The sequence below is a fragment of the Monodelphis domestica genome, chromosome 5 (genome assembly GCF_027887165.1).
Source record: "Monodelphis domestica isolate mMonDom1 chromosome 5, mMonDom1.pri, whole genome shotgun sequence".
Taxonomy (NCBI): Eukaryota; Metazoa; Chordata; class Mammalia; order Didelphimorphia; family Didelphidae; genus Monodelphis; species Monodelphis domestica.
Window position 1 is genome coordinate 86,654,180 of NC_077231.1, and position 20,126 is coordinate 86,674,305.

Below are 20,126 nucleotides of genomic sequence, written 5' to 3' on the forward strand. Positions count from 1 at the left end.
ATTTCTCCACCTAAAACTTGTCTATTTATAACTTTGGGCCATTTATCAATTTGGGGATGGCTGTTTTTCTTACAAACACAGCAAAGATCTCTATATGTTTGACATTTGAGTGTATAAAAATGTCTTCCCAATTTTCTGCTTTCCTTCTAATCTTGACAGAATTTATTTTATTTCTACCAAATCTTTTCAAATTAATGCACTCAAAATTACCCCCATTTCACATTTCACAATGCTCTCTGCTCAGTCTACCAATTCCCACTATGAATTGTGCTACAGGGATACAATGTCCAGAGGCACCCCCAAACAATCATTTCTTTTCTTTAAGGACCACCCCATCCCCAGAACTACTGAAGCTTCTTCAAGAGAGTCTATGGACACTAACTTTCTCCCACATCATTCCACATCAGTTGAGTCTAATGGTATGCTAGACTCTGATCCTTCCTCAGACATCAGCCCAAAAGGGATCTCTTTTTTCTTTCCCCCATGGGCACCCCTAGTGAAGCCACAACTTCAGGGTGGGAACCTATCACTACCAGATATCCTGAAACTAGTCCATTCAACTGCTTCCACAAAAAGATCTCTTCTTCAGGGAAAGGCATTAGCTGAACATTTACTATTTTCATCTGACTCAGTCTCTATGAGCAATGTTCCCATTTCAAAGACATCACATTCAGTTGATTCTGACATCACAATGAAGGCCCCTATAAAAAGATTTACTCAGCTCAGTTGGGCTACCTTGGACTAAGGTCCCCATCAACCCTTACCTTTTTCATTTTCTCCCCTGAACGATGGGTGCAATGTGCACCCATATGCATAGGAAAAAGAAAAAAGCAGGTAAAGTCTTTGGTTCAGTTCATGGTCCTTCATGAACTCTTTTTCTTCTCTGGAAGATCAGGGTCATGTTTGAGTTGGGGAGGTTGATTACTTTCTGCTTTAAGGTAGGAAGAAACTACATATATTTAACATGAAGACATTCCATTCTCTGATAGAGCCTCCCCTGGAGAATTTTGGATTCTAATGGTCACTTTAGTTTCTCCTACTCTTCTTCAATGTCATCTTGTCTTCCTTGGGCCCCAAATGATCCTTCCTTTCCTCACTTTGGTCAAAGCCTTTACATAGGAGTTAAAATTGGGCTGTGGTAAGTGCCTTGGGGCAGTTAAGAAAAGGGATAGATTGATCAAAGATACTCAGATTTTTTGTATGGACTTCTTTAGAACATCCTTATTTGAATGGGCTCTGCCTGGTATACAGTAATTCTCAATAAGTATGTGCTGAATAAGGGATTGACTGAAATCTCTTTTTTAAAAGTATGAGCAACAGCCTAGGTCTCAACACTGCCACTGGCAGATCTAACCTTACAGGAAGATACCATATCTCCAGCCAGTGAGTCCCTGGTGCCCATTACCAGTGCTAGTACTTCAGGTTTGTAAGAGTCAATCTCTGCTGACTCTGCTGGACAAATGTACATGGGACCCAGTTTCTGTTTCCTCTTTCTGAGAGTTCTCCATCTCATGGATATTTACAGAGCTATTCTTGGTTCTTGGTGATTTGCATTTGAATTTCCTTTTCTGGGAACATTTTTGTTCTTTCTTCCTCAGTTTCTCTCTTTGGAGCTTTCTCTCCTAAGTATCTATTTTTCTTGATTGAAAGTAGATGGCCTTTTTTATCCTTTGGAAGATGTAGGAGAAGGGAGAGTTTGCCCTCTGCTTGTCTAGGAGGCTATTTGAGGAGAGTGAACATTTGTCAGTAGATTAAATTTACTAGTCTGCCAAGGGGAGTCATTCAAAGGAAGAGGATTTGAGGAAGTGGTCTTTGGAGCCCAGGAGGGAGTAAGAGCACATTGCAGACAGGTCTTGTTCCCACCACCTCCAGTGGATTCACAAGGAAGCATCAACTCCTGCTGGGGATCTTGTTAGTCCATGGGAATCACTCCTGACTCTCTCCTTTCATAATCTGTATTGGTGGACCTGACTTCAGGGGTTTTAAGATATTCTGTCATGGTCACTCCAGTTCCCTTTCAGACTGTCTGGAAGGGAGTTATTTGGCACTCAAAATAACTTCTTCCCCTCCTTACTTTTTTTGTCTTATCTTTTCTCCTTCTCCACTCCTCCCTTCCTATTGGCTCAAATTGACTGTCATTATTTTGGGCAACTGATTTAAGTGATTCGATGGACTTTGAGAAAGAGGGACCTGTGGGGCCAATATAAGGAAGTAAAGGAGAGAGAGAGAGAAGACACAGGCAGTATATTTTGAATTTTGAATCTTTCTAAACAATTTTTGTACTTTGCCTTCCTCATGATGGTACTCAAGTCAATAAATGTTAATAAGTGTTATTTGATTGACTTTCTGACTGACTTACTTTTCCCACAGAGTTAAACAGAAGACTAGCTTCTGGAAGAAAAAAATTTGACACATCTTTGCCTGATGGTACCATCGCCCCATCAGATGACTCCTCGGTGTCCACAATGACTGCCAACAATACTTCAGGTCAGTAGAAGCCTCCTTTTTGCCTTCTCTGTTTGACAGAAATTCTTTCCTCCCAGGTCATCCTTCCTCTTTTAAGGGCTTTCCATTTCACCATTATTTCTACTGCTTTTCCTTCATCTCATATTAATTACATGGTTGATACAGTTGAATGAAGATAGTAGGAGGAAAAATTTGTGGTCTGGTCTCTTTATTTTTCAAAATGTTAGAATGAAATAGATAGAAGAAGAAGGTTGTTAAAAGTTTTAATCAAAGGGACCGGAGTTCACTGGAAGAAGATTACAAACAGTTTGTTTTTCTCAGAAGCCTTCTTCAGTATATGCTCTGTATAGGCTTTGTAGTAAGACTCTTAATATTTGAATTAAACATCGTAGCTCATCCATCACTAAGGGTTTTTTTGATCATCGGAATAGATGATTACTTCTCCAACTGGTGTGTTGGATCTACCTGCTATTCCTTGAGTATCCATTTCTTTTCCATTACATCAATATTGAATATCTTTTCTATATTTTCCCCTAGGATAATAACTTGAGTTTTCAACCAGAATACCACCTGTTTATTGGCATCAGTTTGAGCACAAACAAATTTACTTATAATAGGCAATGTATTCCATTCAGCCTCAAACTCTAATTAGAGCTGCATGACCCTGATCAAATCAATGGTCCTTAATTGCTGCCTGCCTCAGTTTCCTCATCTATAATATGGGGATAGCACATACTTCCTAGGGTTAATTTCTGAAAAAATAAGATGAAATAATCAAGTAATAGTAGTCTTTAAAAGCACAGTAGTTGTCATACAGTGTTATTGAAACATCATTATTAGCTCTATATTATATATATATATAATTTATATGTATATTATATTACTATATAATATAATTAAAATATATATTAACTCTGTAATGCCCTTCAGGAGATAATACATTGCAGAACATCAGAGGGTTAGAAAATATATAAGTCTGGAGGGGAATATCAAGATTATTTAGTTCAAAGACCCCATTTTACAGATGAGGTTTGCCCAAAGTCACAGCAGGAGTAAGTATCCAAGTTAGGAATTGAACCCAGGTATACAGTACCTTCTATTTCTTGAGCTCCTTCCATTTTACCATGTTGTCTCCTGGGTGAAATCTCTCCCCTGGCTTTTTCCTCTCTGGGTGCCTATTTTGGGCTACTTTGGAGCTTGGATTTCCAAGTTATGTCTCTTAAATCAGTCTTGTCTCCCTCAGATCACTATATAGGAGGGTAGCCTGCCTAAGTGGTCTGTGTGGCTCCACTGCTTGTTGGTGAAAACGGAATAGTCCTATTGTTCCTGGGATATCCAAATCTGAGATATAATTTTGTAATTGGATTTTCCCTGGAGTCAGAGTAAATATTAATAACAGAATGCATACAATCATAGGCTGTGAAGTGAGTACCATGCATTTGCTACCTTGCACACTATGAGTTAATCATGACAGATCCCTGGACCCCTCCCTCATTCCTTCCTGCATACAAAGTAGCTGATGTGGTGTGCACCACACAAATGCTAAACCCAAGAGCAGCAGAAGGTCCTGTAGCAACTGACAAACAGCTTTCTAGTACTCAGCCACCCTCAGTTCTAATCTGGCCTCAGATGTCTCCTGACTGTGTAACCCTGTACAAGGCATTTAACCCTCATCGCCTAGTCCTTACCACTCTTTTGTACATATAGTATGTATTGTTTCCAAGGCAGAAGAATGTAAGGGTTAAAAACATGCCCTTAACTATACAGGTTAGTAGATGTTGTGACAAGGAAATCACTTTAAAAGACTCATATATATTAATTTTAGGTCACCAAGGAATTCAGCTATGTAATTCCTAAATGAAAACTCAAGTCAGCAGTCAACCTTTTAAGGAGTTTAATTACAAACAGGAGGAAGAAAGGAATTAGAGATAGAGAGAGAGAGGGAGAGAGAAAGGGGAGAGAAGGGAATAGGGCTTAAATACCCCTTCTGTTTAGGCTGGGCCAAAAGGCCCAAGCCCTTAGATAGCTGAGGCAATGAAAAGAGATCAGTCCCTATCACTCACGTGACCAAAATGAAGAAACAGTCTCAGGGGCCTCCACCTCCAGCTTCCTTCAGAGCAAGCTTCTCCGAGCACAACCTCTCCAACCAACCACCCCTAGTCCTCAGACCCCGCTATCTTTAAGGAAACCATCCAAGTTCCCTCCCCTCAGTTCTCACATTTACCAATCACTGTCCATGTCTTCCCTGTGCCAATGGAGGCTCTACCTTAACCCAGGACCACCCAGAGGTCTGTGGCTTTGCACATGTCTGTTGAAGATCATATTCTCAAATAATTAAATCTTGATCCTTTGCTGCAGCCCTTCCTAAATCCTGTTACCCTGAGTAGGGTGGAGATTGGAATAATTAAATTTTGATCTATGCTGCAGCCCTTTCCATTGTTCAGCAAAAGGTTCCTGTCCTAAAGTAATCTTAAGAAGGGAGGAGGAGGAACCTCCCTTGCCAATGGGGTTCACATTCCAATAGAGTTCCCACTATCAGTATGAAATTTTCCAAGTATGAAATTTCCCAATGGTGAAATTTCCAACATTTATAAGTCTAAGAAATTTTAAGGTTTACAACCCCCCCTGATGATTATTGGGAGACTAGTCTCCCCATTGATCATTTAACATAATCATTTTGTAGTTCTAAATTCACTTCTAACTAAAGATATACACAATATTCAATTTTCTAAGACAAATTAGAATAGTGAGAGAGGAAATAAAAAAGAAAAGAAAGCAAAACCAATGTTTTGCTAGGCCTATTGACAGAAAGCCAAATTAGGGGCAGTCCCCTTTGGCATAAATGTGTACAATTACAATAAATGTTCAATCATAAGTCCAGTCCAATCAAATCATATCCAAAGTTCATTCTTGATCTTCTTGATGAAGTGTAGGTTTTCAGCATCTTTCTGCAACAGTTCATTCTCTGGATATAAAAGTTTCAAGCTTCTTTCTTGATGATCTTTTCTTCTCAAACAGAATCAAAATCTTTGAATTTTTATAACAGTAAAATCTTAAACAAAATTCTTGGATTTTTATAAAAATACAATCTCAAACAAACAAAAAAAATTAAAAAATTAAAAAAAAATTCTTAGATTTTAAATTAAAATACAATCCCCCCTGAAGTAAGTATTAAAAAATATATCAAGTTTAGCTCAGAATGCAATGTTCAGTTATGGGGTTGTATGTGTCAATTATCAAAAAAATAGAAAAATAATCAAAAACATAAGAAAAATTCAAAATAGGCCTTGTATAGGTCCAGTTTAAAGTAATTTCTATCCCACAAGTATGTAGGACAGGATGCAGTAATATTTCACTTAGACATTTGTAGCCAAGACTACAGGAAGTTTCCATAATATAATGTTTTCTCTCCCTACAGGTTATAAACATCAAATGAGCTTCCCTTGCTTCACAAACAGTGAGTATTCTTATCCTGGCACTGAACAGAGGATACAGTTTGTGCATCCTGACCGTGTTCCAATAGCATCTTAGGAAAGAGAAGCTGGGATAGGAGGGCCAAAGAGAGAGAAAGACACAGAAAATCCTGGTTCCTTTCTCATATTTCAATCCCCACATGTCACCCTGTGACCATGTGAAACAGAAATAGTTTCCCTTTTATTTTATAGCCCCTCCCTATGATCATACATGCTTATCGATAGTCCATAGTTTTCATTCATGATCTTTCTTCCTCAGTGCCTCAGAGAAAAACCATCACTTTAGCATTCTCTCTGACTTCATCCTCAGTTCCTCTCACTGCAGGTAGCATTCATTTGAATTTTTGAGGAATGCTGGTAAATTTTGCTGCATTTGTTTATGAAGTTGAAAGCTAGCTACTGGTCCTAGACTCATAAGATGACAGACTTACATCTATAAGTGAACTTCCAGGCTATCTAGTTCAATCTACTCATGATAAAATTAAATAAAAAATTTCCAATGGAAAAAAAGCTATCTTTTCTACCTCCCCTTAAACTATTACTGTAAGAAATACTTATAATCTAATAAAACATTATTTCATTAGCCATTTCATAAACACATATCCTATTCTGCCCCCTGAATCCAACACCAATCTGTTCAAAAGTATGCTTCATCAATGATTCTCTGGTATTCTGATTAGTCATGGTAGTGATCAGAATACTTAAATCTTTTAAAGTTATTTATTTTTATGATGTTGTTATTGTATACATTGTTCTTCTGGTGCTACTCACAAGTCTCCTCAGGTTTTTCTGAAAATATCTCAAAATTTATTTTTAAGAAAGCCATGATTTTCTGTCTGAAAACTGGTAGTAAGTATCCATTCCAAGGCAGAAAGAATGTTACAAGCTAGGCAACTGGGGTCAAGTGACTTACCCAGAGTCACACAGCCCAGAAGAATTTCAGGCCACACATGAACTCAGGACCTCATAACTCTAGAGGTGTCTCTCAATCCATGGAGTTCTTTGCTCCTCTTCCATAATTTCTTATAGCAAAATAATATTTCATCACACTCATGAACATCAGAACTTGTTCAGTCATTCCCCAACTGATGAGAATATCTCCTCAACTTCTATTCTTTAGTATCCAGTCATTCCAATCTTTGCCACATTAAAAATGTTTGGAATATATTCCTTAGGATATCTGGTTCTTTTTCTTTGAACTCTTTGGGATATAAATCTAGTAATGATAATTTTTCAGTCAAAGGGTATACGCATAGTTTCATGGCATATTTCTAGTTTACTTTCTTAAAATTTGAGTCCAATGTGCAGCACTGCTGTAACAATAGTATATTAGTAGACCATTTTCTCTATTACCCATATTGGTCCTTTTCCTTTTTTCCAGCATTTCTAATCTTATCGGCTTATGTGAAACATCAAAATTATTTTAATTTTCATTCTATAATTATCAGTTATTTGGACAATTTCTTCACATAGGCACAGTTTCTTCATTGAGACTCCCTATTCATAATCTTTGACTAGTATTGGAGAATCAATTTGATTTTTTCAAAATTAAGTTTTTCTGTTATATGTAACAACAGTTTCTAAATTTTTTAAGGATCATTGAGACACAAATTCCCCCACCCACTCACCCATTTTGAAATAGTAAGTAAATATTATGTAGATTTTACATATGTAAATATATAAAAATTTCCCATATTAAACCTTTTATGAAATGAAACTGAAATTAAAAAAATTATAAGGTGAAAATGCTCCTGTTTTCTTCTGGATTTAGAATTCATCAGTTCTTTTTCCCTGGAAGCAGATGGCATTTAAAAAAATCATGAGTCCTGAAGGAAAGTTTTGGATCATTATATTGCTGAGAAATAACTGTTATTCACAGTTGTTCATTTTACTGCATTACTGTCACTGTCTTCAATGTCCTCCTGGTTCTGTTTATTACCCTATGCTTTAATTCCTGTAAATCTTTCCAGGTTTTTCTGAGTTCCTCCTTCTTTTTTCTTATATTACAATAGTATTCCATAACAATCATATATTATAACCTTGTCATTCCCCAATTGATGGATATCCTTTCATTTGCCAATTATATACACCTCATATCCCCCTCATATCCCCCCAAAAGAGCTGCTTAAAATATTTTTTGCACATATAATGTCTTGCCCCTCCCCCCCTTTTCATCTCTTTGGTAAAGAAACCTAATAATGGTATTACTGGCTCAAAGAGTATGTACTGTTATAGGCCTTTGCCTTTGGGCATAAGTCCAAATTGCTCTCTAGAATGGATAAATAAGTTCACATATTCCATAAAAGGGCATTAGTGTCTCAACTTTTCCATTTGCCCTCCAAGTTTTGTCATTTTCCTTTTCTTCCATCATAGGAAATATTTTTTTCATTGTAAATTATTTATTTAATCAATTTTGAACATTATTCCTTGGTTACAAGAATAATATTCTTTCCCTGCTTTCCCTCCCCCCAACCTTCCAGTAGCTGACATGCAATTCCACTGAGCATTACATGAGTCCTTGATAAAACCCCATTTCCATGTTGTTGGTGTTTGCATTAAGATGTTCATTTAGAATCTTCATCCCCAATCATATCGCCTCGACCCATGTAATCAAGCAATTGTTTTTCTTCTGTGATTCTTTTCCCACAGTTTTTTACTCTGAATGTGGATAGTATTCTTTCTCATAGATCCCTCCAAGTTGTTCAGGATCACTACTTTGCCACTAATGGAGAAGTGCATTAGATTCGATTGTAGCACAGTGTATGGGTCTCTGTGTACAATGTTCTCCTGGTTCTGCTCTTTTCACTCTGCATCAATTCCTGGAGGTCATTCCAGTCCCCATGGAATTCCCCCAGTTAATTATCACTTTGAGCACAATAGTATTCCATCACCAAGAGATACCACAATTCCTTCAGTCATTCCTCCAAATGAAGGGCATTCCTTCGTTTTCCAATTTTTTTTCCACAATAAAGAGCCCCAGCTATGTATATTCTTGTACAAGTATTTTTCCTTTTTATCTCTTTGGTGTACACACCCCAGCAGTGATCAAAGGGCAGAGAGTCTTTTAAAGCCCCTTGGTCATAGTTCCAAATTGCCTTCCAGAATGGTTGGATCAATTTACAACTCCACCAGCAATGCATTAATGTCCCAACTTTGCCACATCCCCTCCAGCATTCAGATTGGATGAATAAGTTAACAAATTCCACTACAGGGCATTAGTGTCTCAACTTTTCCATATCCTCTCCAAGTTTTGTCATTTTCCTTTTCTTCCATAATAGCCAATCTCTGATGAGTTGTAGAGTGACAACTTAGAGTTGTTTTAATTTGCAATACTCTATATTATAGTGGTTTAGAACATATTTTGCACATCTGAAGAGAACATTAATTACTTTAAGAATTCCCTCTTCATCTCCTTTGACCATTTTTTCATTTTGGGAAAGATGTGTATTCTTGTATATTCTACTCATTTCTCTACGTATTTGAGAAATAAGTCTCTTATTAGATAGATGTGTAATTTTTTTTTTGCTTCATTATGATTAGTGAATATGACAGTCTCCATCTTATTTACTCCCGGTTATGTTCTGGCCTCCATTTCCCCCAATTTGCGCTCTTTTTCTATCAGTTCTCTTAACCCCTTCTCTTTTCCCTTCACTTCCTTCTGTAATGCAGGGTAAATAGATTTTGAATACACACACATATGCTTTTTTTTCATCTTTTGATTTTCTTTGATTATTTCTTGATATCTCATGGAGTCATTATCTTCCACTTTCAGAATTATCATTTTTAATGTCTGATTTTTTTCCATTTTTATTTTTAATTAATTAATTAAGAATATTTTTCCACTGTTGCATGATTCCTGTTCTTTCTACCTCCTGCCTCCCAGAGCTGAAAAACAATTCCACTGCATTATACAATTATTATTGTTCAGAACCTATTTCCCAATTACTAATAAAGTGATTTTTAAAAGTCAATATCAGGACTTCTGGGTTAAGATGGCTGCTGTGTCTAAGCAGGACTTTTACTCTCCAAACCACCAACCAATATAGAATACCTCAAAAGGACAAAAAACCAAGTTCAGATGAAAAAAGGGATACCACAGTAGAACTCAGCATTGAAATGACAGTTGGAGCCAGCGAATCATAATCTGAATCAACTCTAGCTCCTTGGGAACTAATTAAGACCACCAGGGACTTCTTACCCCAGAAATCAGCTAAACTTTTATAACTCCAGAAGACTGAAGTTTGTGTACCTTGGGTAGAGAGATAGAGCAGGGAGATATATCACCTCTAATGATGAGGCAATTAAGGTAATCATTAAAAACTATTTTGCTCAATTATCTGGCAATATAAATATGGAAATCTAGGTGATATAGATGAATATTTACAAAAATATCAATTGCCTAGATTAACAAAAGAAAGCATAGAACACTTAAATAATCCCATATCAGAAAAAGAAATTGAATAAGCAATCAAAGAACTCCCTGAGAAAAAATCCACAGGACCAGATGGATTGACAAATGAATTCTAACAATCATTCAAAGAACAACTAATCCCAAAACTATTGAAAATATTTAAAATAATGAGAAAAGAAAAAGAGTTCTACCAAATTCCTTTTATGACACAAACATGGTACTGATTCCAAAGCCAAATAGATCAAAAACAGAGAAAGATATCTACAGACCAGTCTCCCTAATGAAAAATCTTAAATACAATATTAGAAAAAAGAATCCAGCAAGTCATCATAAGGGTTATTCATTGTGATCAGGTGGGATTTATACCAGGAATGCAAGGATGTTTCAGTATTAGGAAAACCATTCATATAATAGACCATATCAACAAGCAAACCAACGAAGTAACATGATTATCTCAATAGATGCAGAAAAAGCTTTTGACAAAATACAACAGTTATTCCTATTGAAAACACTAGAACGTATAGGACTAGAAGGACTTTTCCTAAAACTAATGAACAGTATAAATATATCCAAAACCATCAGTAAGCATCATCTGCAATGAGGGTAAATTAGAATCATTCCCAATAATAAAAATAGTGAAACAAGGATGGGCCCTTTATAACCTCTATTGTTTAACATTGTACTAGAAACACTAGCTATTGAAATTAAAGAAGAAAAAGAAATTTATTAAAATAGGCAGTGGGGAGAATAAGCTATCACTCTTTGCAGATGATATGATGGTCTACTTAAAGAATCCTAGGGAATCCACTAAAAAGCTGATGAAAAAATCAACAACATTAGAAAAGTTGCAGCATACAAAAGGAACCCACATAAATCATCAGCATTTCTATATATTTCCAACACACCCAGGCAGCAGATGTTAGAAAGAGAAATTCCATTTAAAAGCACCCTAGACAATATAAAATAATTAGGAATCTATTTGCAAAGACAAAGAGAGGAATTATACAAACACAACTACAAAATACTTTCCACCAAACTAAAACTAGATCTAAACAATTGGAAAAATATTAATTGATCATAGGATTAGCTAACTTAATAAAAATGATCATCTTACCCACATTAATTTACTTATTTAGTGCCATGCCTATCAAACTACCAAGAAAACGTTTTTCTGCATTAGAAAAAAAAACTATGACAAAGTTAATTTGGAAGCACAAAAGATCAAGAATATCAAGGTTAATAATGAAAAAAAAATGTGAAGGAAGGTTGCCTAGCAGTACCAGATCTTAACATTATAATATAAAGCAATGGTCATCAAAACAATATGGTACTGGCTAACAGACAGAAGGAGAGGATCAGTAGAATAGGCTTGGGGTAAGTGACCTCAGGAAGACAGTCTATGATAAACTCAAAGGTCCCACCTTTTCGAACAAAAATGCACTATTTGACAAAAACTGCTGGGAAAATTGGAAAATAGTATGGGAGACATTAGGTTTAGATCAGTATCTCACACCCCACAACAAGATAAACAAAGAATGGGTGAATGAATTGAATATAAAGAAGGAAACTATAAATAAATTTGGTAAACACATAATAGTATACTTGCCAGTCTTTAGGAAAGGAAATAATTTAAGACCAAGCAAAAAATCACAAAATGTAAAATAAATAACTTTGATTACTTTAAATTAAAAAGGGGTTGTTCAAACAATGCAACCAAAATTAGATGGGAAGCAAAAATTGGGAAACATTTTTTATAAGAAACCACTGACAAAGGTCTAACTAATCCAATATATAAAGGCCTTAACCAATTGTACAAAAAATCAAGCCATTCCCCAATTGATAAATGGGCAAGGGATGGGACATGAATAGACAATTTTCAGATAAAGGAATCACAACTATCAATAAGCACATGAACAAATGTTCTAAATCTCTCATAATGAGAGAAATGCAAATCATAACAACTCTTATTTACCACTTCACACCTAGCAGATTAGCTAACATGAAAGCAAAGGAAAATAACAAATGTTGGAGGGGATGTGGTAAAATTGGGACATTAATACATTACTGGTAGAGTTGTGAATTGATCCAACCATTTTGGATGGCAATTTGGAACTATGCCCAAAAGGTTTTTAAAGACTGTCTTCCCTTTGATCCAGCCATATAACTGCTGGGTTTATAATTCCCCAAAGACATCAAAGGGAAAAAGACTTGTACAAAAATAATTATAGCTGTGTTCATTGTGGTGGCAAAAAAGTGAAAAAAGAAAGGTGTTCCCTTCAAATGGGGAATGGTTTAACAAATTGTGGTATCTGTTGTTGATGGAATAGTATTGTGCTATAAAGAATTATGAACTGGAAGGATTCCATGTGAACTGAACAACCACCAGGAAGTGATGCAGAGTGAAAAGAGCAGAACCAGGAGAACATTATACACAGAAACTGATACACTGTGGTTCAATTGAATGCAATGGACTTCTCTATTAGCAGTAATGCAATGATCCAAGACAATTCTGAGGAACTTTTGGGAAAGATAGCTATCCACATTCAGAGGAAGAACTGTGGGAATAGAAACACAAAAGAAAAACATCTGCTTGATTACATGGGTTGTTGGGGATATGACTGGGGATGTAGACTCCGAACAATCACCATAGTGCAATCAAAATTTGGAAACAGGTATTCATCACTATATATTTCCTTAATACATGTGACTTAGAATCATTTTGTAGTCCTTATCTTTCCTTGATAAATCAATGACACAAGTAAAACGCAGTGGAATTGTGTGGTGGCTATGGGGGAGGAGGAGAGGAGGGAAAGAACACGAACCATGTAACCATGGGAAAATCTTCTAAATTAATTAATTAAATGAATTTTTTTCATTTCAATGTAAAAAATATAATGTCCAAAAGTCAAAATCCCCAATCATTTTCCCAATCAGACCGTATGATGAATCATAAGTTTTCCTTAAGCATTTCTGCAATCACCCCTCTTTCTCTGGATGTAGGTAGCATTCTCTTATAAGTCCCTATAGATTGTCCTAGAACCTTGCATTGCTACTAGTAGAGAAGTTCATTACATTTGATTATGGCACAAGGAATCAGTCACTGTGTACCATGTTCTACTTCTGATCATTTCTCTCTGCATCTTTCTGAAGGTGTGTTTCTGATTCACATGGAATTCCTTCAGTTCAACAATCCTTTCAACACAATACTATTCCATCACCATCAGATACCACAATTTTTCAGCAATTTTCCCATTGATGGACAACAGGAGATGATTTTCTTGAGTGAGGTTTTGTAGTTCATATTCCCTTTGGCCAATTTACTATCTAAAGTTGTTTTCCTCGGCAAATTTTTATACCTCTTTTTTTCTCCTAGTGTTAATTTTGCCTTTCAAGAAATTCTTCAGTGTATTTTTGTGTATCGTCTTCCATATGGCTAATTCTACTTTTTGAAAGAGTTCATCTCTTCATTGAATTTTTATAAAATGTCTTTTACCATTTCGTATATTCTGATTTGAAAGATGTTCATTTCTTCAATATTGTTTGTGCCTTCTTTAATTAAGGTGTTGACTTTTTACATGAATATCCTATATCACTGTCATCACTTCTCCTGAATTTTCTTCTACCTCTCCTCCTGGATCATTAAATCTCTTTTTTGAGCTTCTTTCATCAATTCTTTTTTAGGCTTGAGAGCAATTCTTATTTTTATTGCAAAGTTTGCATGCAGCGGCATTGATTTTGTGTAGACTTCTACTGAGTTTGTGTTTTGGTTTTCTCTGTCACCATAATAGCTCTCTGTGTTGAATTTCTTTTTCATCTTTTTGCTCATTTCCAGCCCTTTCCTTTCCATTTAAAAAAGACAGTTAAAATTGAATCTGTACCTGTGGTGAGTTGAGTACAGCTCCAAGTTTAAGGTTCTTTGTACAGCTGCCCTCAGAGTTAAATCTGGGGATCAATCTGCTTTCAGCCCTTCAAATTTGGAATCATGAAAGCAATGGTGTTTTCAATACCCTTCTGGTCTATATCTGCCTTGTGAGTAACCTTAAGCACCCTTTTCTCCCCTGGAACTGTGACCAGGGAGAGTCTGATTCTCTCCTGTGGCTACAAGCACTGGTCTCTGCTAGCCCTCTCCACCCTGAGAATCTCTCCCACAGACTGGGATGTGAATATGAGTAAAGCAACAAGAATTGCCTTAAGAGTGAGTGAAGGGACTTCCAGAAGGAGCACCTGCCCCGCCCTCGCCCCGCCCCTCGGCCGCGGCATGGCGGGGGGGGGCGGGGAGGCCAGTTTTTCCTCCTTCCGCCTTATGCTCCCAACCCTTCGGGGGGCCCTTATGGCCATTGCTGCGCCCAAACGCTGCTCAAGTGGGCCGACGTGGAGGCGCCTGGCAGCCGGCAGCCTCCAACTCCCTCCTGGGCCTCAGGAAGCCCTCATTGGCCTGCTCGCGACCGCCCCCCTGAAGGCCCTGCGGGAAGGGGCTCTCCTGGGCCCTACCTGCCGCGTCTCCTCGCACACCAGGGAGAAGAGCCAGAAGTAGATGACGAGCTCCCGCCAGGATGGCAGGGGCTGGAAGTCGACCATGAGCACGTAGGCGAAGAGCCAGAGGAAGGTGAAGTAGGACAGGATGTTCAGGTGGAAGATCACCACTGGCGCCCTGAAGAAGGCTCGGAAGCGGGCTAGGCAGCTCACCAGCTGGAGCCTATTCTCTCTGAGGGGAGCAGAGCGGAGGGACACCGATGGGCCATGGCCGTCACCCTGGCTTGGCCTGGAGGGACCCCGAGACTCCATCCCGCTGAAGAGCCTCCCAATCTGGATTTGAATCCTGCAGGTGTGGCTTTGGGCAAGTTTCCTGGTCTGTCTGGCCTCCCTCTCCCTCTCTGCAGACTACGGGGCCTGAGCATAGGCTCTCCCCCCGAGGAAAGAGCTGGCGGGAAAGGAATAGCTGTGGGCACTGCACACAACCCTACCAGAATGGTCCTGCTGGTGCAGCTTCCGCCCCTGCCCCTGCCCCTGCCCAGACCGACCTCAGCTCTGCCTAGCCAAAGGCCAAAGAGGCAGAGATTCTGCTTAGGGCAGTAGCCCAACCCCTCTAAGGCCACACATCCTCGCTTAGCCCAGTCAGAGGACAAAAGAATGGAACTAGAGCATGGGAGCGGGATGGCCTGGGAAGAAGAAGAGGGAGAAGAAGGAGAGGAAGAGGATGGAGAAGAAAGAGAAGCAGAAGCAGAAGAAGAGGAAGGAGGAGAAGAGGATGAAGAGAAAGAGGGAGGAGAGGAAGAGGAAGGAGAAAAAAGAAAGAAGAGGAAGGAGGAGGAAGAAAAAGGAGAGGAGGAAGAAAAAGGAGAGGAAAAGGAAGGAGAAGAAGAAAAAAGCAAGAAAAGGAAGAAGAAAGAGGAGAGAAAGGAGAAGAAAAAGAAGCAGAAGGAGGAGAGGAAGGAGAAGAAAAAGCAGAAGAAGGAGGAGGAGAGGAGGAAGAGAAAGAAGAAGGAGAGGAAGAAGAGAGGAGGAGGAGGAAGAAGTTGAAGGAGGAGGAGGAGGAGAGGAAGAACAACTGACCAGAAATAAAATATAAGTGAAGAATAGTCTGAAAGAAATGGTCTCTTTGTATAGAAGCAAAATCCCCTCATCTTGAAAGCAGGATGTGTGGAGTCTAGAACAACCACAGTCCTCTCAAAACATTTCAAGCAAACCTTAACCAAACATCTAAATACTTGACTGCAAGAAATAATCTACTAAAACATCCCAGAAATTTTGAACACAGGAAAAATGCACCAATTGACATCTTAAGGGGAAATTTTGTTTTAAACTCCAAGATATATAGTAGTTAAACTCAACAATTTTAGGTACTTAAACTTAGCAAAAACACCTGCTGCAAGTGACCAGGAGAAAAACCTTCTAATAAAAAGAAAAGAAAATTAGAACAGCACAAGACTACTTTGTATTCATCAGAAATCTCAGGAGCAAATGGAATAATATATTCCAAAAAGCAAAGGAGCTCAAGATGCAACTCAAAAGGACACACCTTATAAGCCTTAGCCTAATCATCAATGATAAAAGAATAATCAATTCAGTAAAATAGAGACATTTGAAGCATTTTTGAAGGTGATAGAAGCTTAGATATGAGCAGATTATTTGACTTGTAAACACTATTGCAACAACAAAAATAGAAAAATGATAAATAAAAATGCAGTGGGTAGAGAAATTAATAAAATCAAAAGTGATAGAACTATTGATTTAATAAATAAGACAAGAAGCTGGTACTTTGAAAAAACAAACAAAATAGACAAAGTACTGGTCAATCTAATTAAAAAAAGGAAGAAAGAAAAGCAAATTCACAGCATTAAAGATGAAAAGGGGGACAGCACCTCCAATGAGGAGGAAATTAAGGCAATCATTAGAAATTACTTTGCCCAATTATATGGCAATAAATACACCAATTTAGAAGAAATGGATGAATATATACAAAAATACAAAACGCCTAGACTAACAGAAGAGGAAATAGAATTCTTAAATAATCCCATATCAGAAATTGAAATCCATCAAGCCATCAAAGAACTTCCTAAGAAAAAATCCCCAGGGCCTGATGGATTCACCTGTGAATTCTATCAGACATTCAGAGAACAGTTAATCCCAATACTATACAAACTATTTGACATAATAAGCAAAGAGGGAGTTCTCCCAAACTCCTTTTACGACACAAACATGGTACTGATTCCAAAACCAGGCAGGTCAAAAACAGAGAAAGAAAACTATAGGCCAATCTCCCTAATGAATATAGATGCAAAAATCTTAAATAGGATACTAGCAAAAAAACTCCAGCAAGTGATCTGAAGGATCATTCACCATGATCAAGTAGGATTCATACCAGGGATGCAGGGCTGGTTCAACATTAGGAAAACCATCCACATAATTGACCACATCAACAAGCAAACTAGCAAGAACCACATGATTATCTCAATAGATGCAGAAAAAGCCTTTGATAAAATACAACACCCATTCCTATTAAAAACACTAGAAAGCATAGGAATAGAAGGGTCATTCCTAAAAATAATAAACAGTATATATCTAAAACCAACAGCTAATATCATCTGCAATGGGGATAAACTAGATGCATTCCCAATAAGATCAGGAGTGAAACAAGGATGCCCATTATCACCTCTACTATTTGACATTGTACTAGAAACACTAGCAGTAGCAATTAGAGAAGATAAAGGAATTGAAGGCATCAAAATAGGCAAGGAGGAGACCAAGTTATCACTCTTTGCGGACGACATGATGGTCTACTTAAAGAATCCTAGAGATTCAACCAAAAAGCTAATTGAAATAATCAACAACTTTAGCAAAGTTGCAGGATACAAAATAAACCCACATAAATCATCAGCTTTTCTATATATCTCCAACACAGCTCAGCAGCAAGAACTAGAAAGAGAAATCCCATTCAAAATCACCTTAGACAAAATAAAATAGCTAGGAATCTATCTCCCAAGACAAACACAGGAACTATATGAACACAACTACAAAATACTCGCCACACAACTAAAACTAGACCTGAACAAATGGAAAAACATTAACTGCTCATGGATAGGACGAGCCAATATAATAAAAATGACCATCCTACCCAAACTTATTTATCTATTTAGTGCCATACCCATTGAACTACCAAAATACTTCTTCACTGATTTAGAAAAAAAAACATAACAAAGTTCATTTGGAAGAACAAAAGATCAAGGATATCCAGGGAAATAATGAAAAAAAACACATACGATGGGGGCCTTGCAGTCCCTGACCTAAAACTATATTACAAAGCAGCAGTCATCAAAACAATTTGGTACTGGCTAAGAAACAGAAAGGAAGATCAGTGGAATAGACTGGGGGAAAGAGACCTCAGCAAGACAGTATACGATAAACCCAAAGATCCCAGCTTTTGGGACAAAAATCCACTATTCGATAAAAACTGCTGGGAAAATTGGAAGACAGTGTGGGAGAGACTAGGAATAGATCAACACCTCACACCCTACACCAAGATAAATTCAAAATGGGTGAGTGACTTAAACATAAAGAAGGAAACCATAAGTAAATTGGGTAAACACAGAATAGTATACATGTCAGACCTTTGGGAGGGGAAAGGCTTTAAAACCAAGCAAGATATAGAAAGAATCACAAAATGTAAAATAAATAATTTTGACTACATCAAACTAAAAAGCTTTTGTACAAACAAAACCAATATAACTAAAATCAGAAGGGAAATAACAAATTGGGAAAAAATCTTCATAGAAACCTCTGACAAAGGTTTAATTACTCATATTTATAATGAGCTAAATCAATTGTACAAAAAATCAAGCCATTCTCCAATTGATAAATGGGCAAGGGAAATGGATAGGCAGTTCTCAGATAAAGAAATCAAAACTATTAACAAGCACATGAAGAAGTGCTCTACATCTCTTATAATCAGAGAGATGCAAATCAAAACAACTCTGAGGTATCACCTCACACCTAGCAGATTGGCTAACATGACAGCAAAGGAAAGTAATGAATGCTGGAGGGGATGTGGCAAAGTAGGGACATTAATTCATTGCTGGTGGAGTTGTGAATTGATCCAACCATTCTGGAGGGCAATTTGGAACTATGCCCAAAGGGCGACAAAAGAATATCTACCCTTTGACCCAGCCATAGCACTGCTGGGTCTGTACCCCAAAGAGATAATGGACACAAAGACTTGTACAAAAATATTCATAGCTGCGCTCTTTGTGGTGGCCCAAAACTGGAAAACGAGGGGATGCCCATCAATTGGGGAATGGCTGAACAAACTGTGGTATATGTTGGTGATGGAGTACTATTGTGCTAAAAGGAATAATAAAGTGGAGAAGTTCCATGGAGACTGGAACAACCTCCAGGAAGTGATGCAGAGCGAGAGGAGCAGAACCAGGAGAACATTGTACACAGAGACTAATACACTGTGGTATAATCGAACGTAATGGACTTCTCCATTAGTGGCGGTGTAATGTCCCTGAACAACTTGCAGGGATCCAGGAGAAAAAAACACCATTCATAAGCAAAGGATAAACTATGGGAGTGGAAACACCGAGAAAAAGCAACTGCCTGAATACAGAGGTTGAGGGGACATGACAGAAGATAGACTCTAAATGAACACTCTAATGCAAATACTATCAACAAAGCAATGGGTTCAAATCAAGAAAACATCTAATGCCCAGTGGACTTACGCGTCGGCTATGGGGGGTGGGGTGGAGGAAAAGAAATTGATCTATGTCTTTAACGAATAATGGTTGGAAATGATCAAATAAAATATATTTAAAAAAATGCAGTGGGTAGATCAGTCAGCCTCAAAAAAAAAAAAAAGAGTGAGTGAAGGGACCTCATGTAATTTCCTTCTAAGCAGTTGTCTGATCCCCCCACTCATTTATTATCTGGGGCTTAATGCTCTAGAAGCCTTTCCTGTTACTTCAGTTGTGGTCAAGACCTGCTGGCTTGGTGGTCCTGCCCTGGTGCAATGTGTTCCACTTCTACCTCTACCACAGTCCATTCCATCTGTCCTGCTAGCTTTTCTAAGTTGTTTTGTGCTGGAAAATCAGATGTCTTTTTTGTGTTATAATACTGCTCCAGAATTCATTGTAAGACATTTTATCAGGATTTTAAAGGGTAATTTGATAGAGATCAGGTGAGAGATCTCTATATTCTCTATCAATTTGACTCTGCACGTGGCTTTTATTCTTATAAATTTGAATTAGAAATGAGACCCCTAGCAGAAGAATTTGAAGCAA

General features: G+C 37.7%; 2 protein-coding genes across 4 annotated transcripts in view; one reads left to right on the forward strand and one right to left on the reverse strand.

Annotated features, from left to right (window-relative positions):
* LOC103102546 (transient receptor potential cation channel subfamily M member 2-like) overlaps positions 1–15,339 on the reverse strand; it is an 84,245-nt gene extending 68,906 nt beyond the window's left edge. The window contains exon 1 of the mRNA XM_056798714.1: positions 14,842–15,339. Within this exon, the coding sequence (XP_056654692.1) occupies positions 14,842–15,135 (294 nt within the window). The 5' untranslated portion in view covers positions 15,136–15,339. The remainder of the gene's footprint in view (positions 1–14,841) is intronic.
* Positions 20–20,126, forward strand: part of LOC103093644 (mucin-16-like) — a 52,189-nt gene continuing 32,082 nt past the window's right edge. Inside the window, exons 1-3 of one of the 3 annotated variants that reach the window (XM_056798713.1) lie at positions 20–834; positions 2,371–2,487; positions 5,885–5,923. In XM_056798713.1, the coding sequence (XP_056654691.1) occupies positions 789–834; positions 2,371–2,487; positions 5,885–5,923 (202 nt within the window). In that variant the 5' untranslated portion in view covers positions 20–788. The remainder of the gene's footprint in view (positions 835–2,370; positions 2,488–5,884; positions 5,924–20,126) is intronic. The other 2 variants (XM_056798711.1, XM_056798712.1) reach the window with 2 other exon arrangements.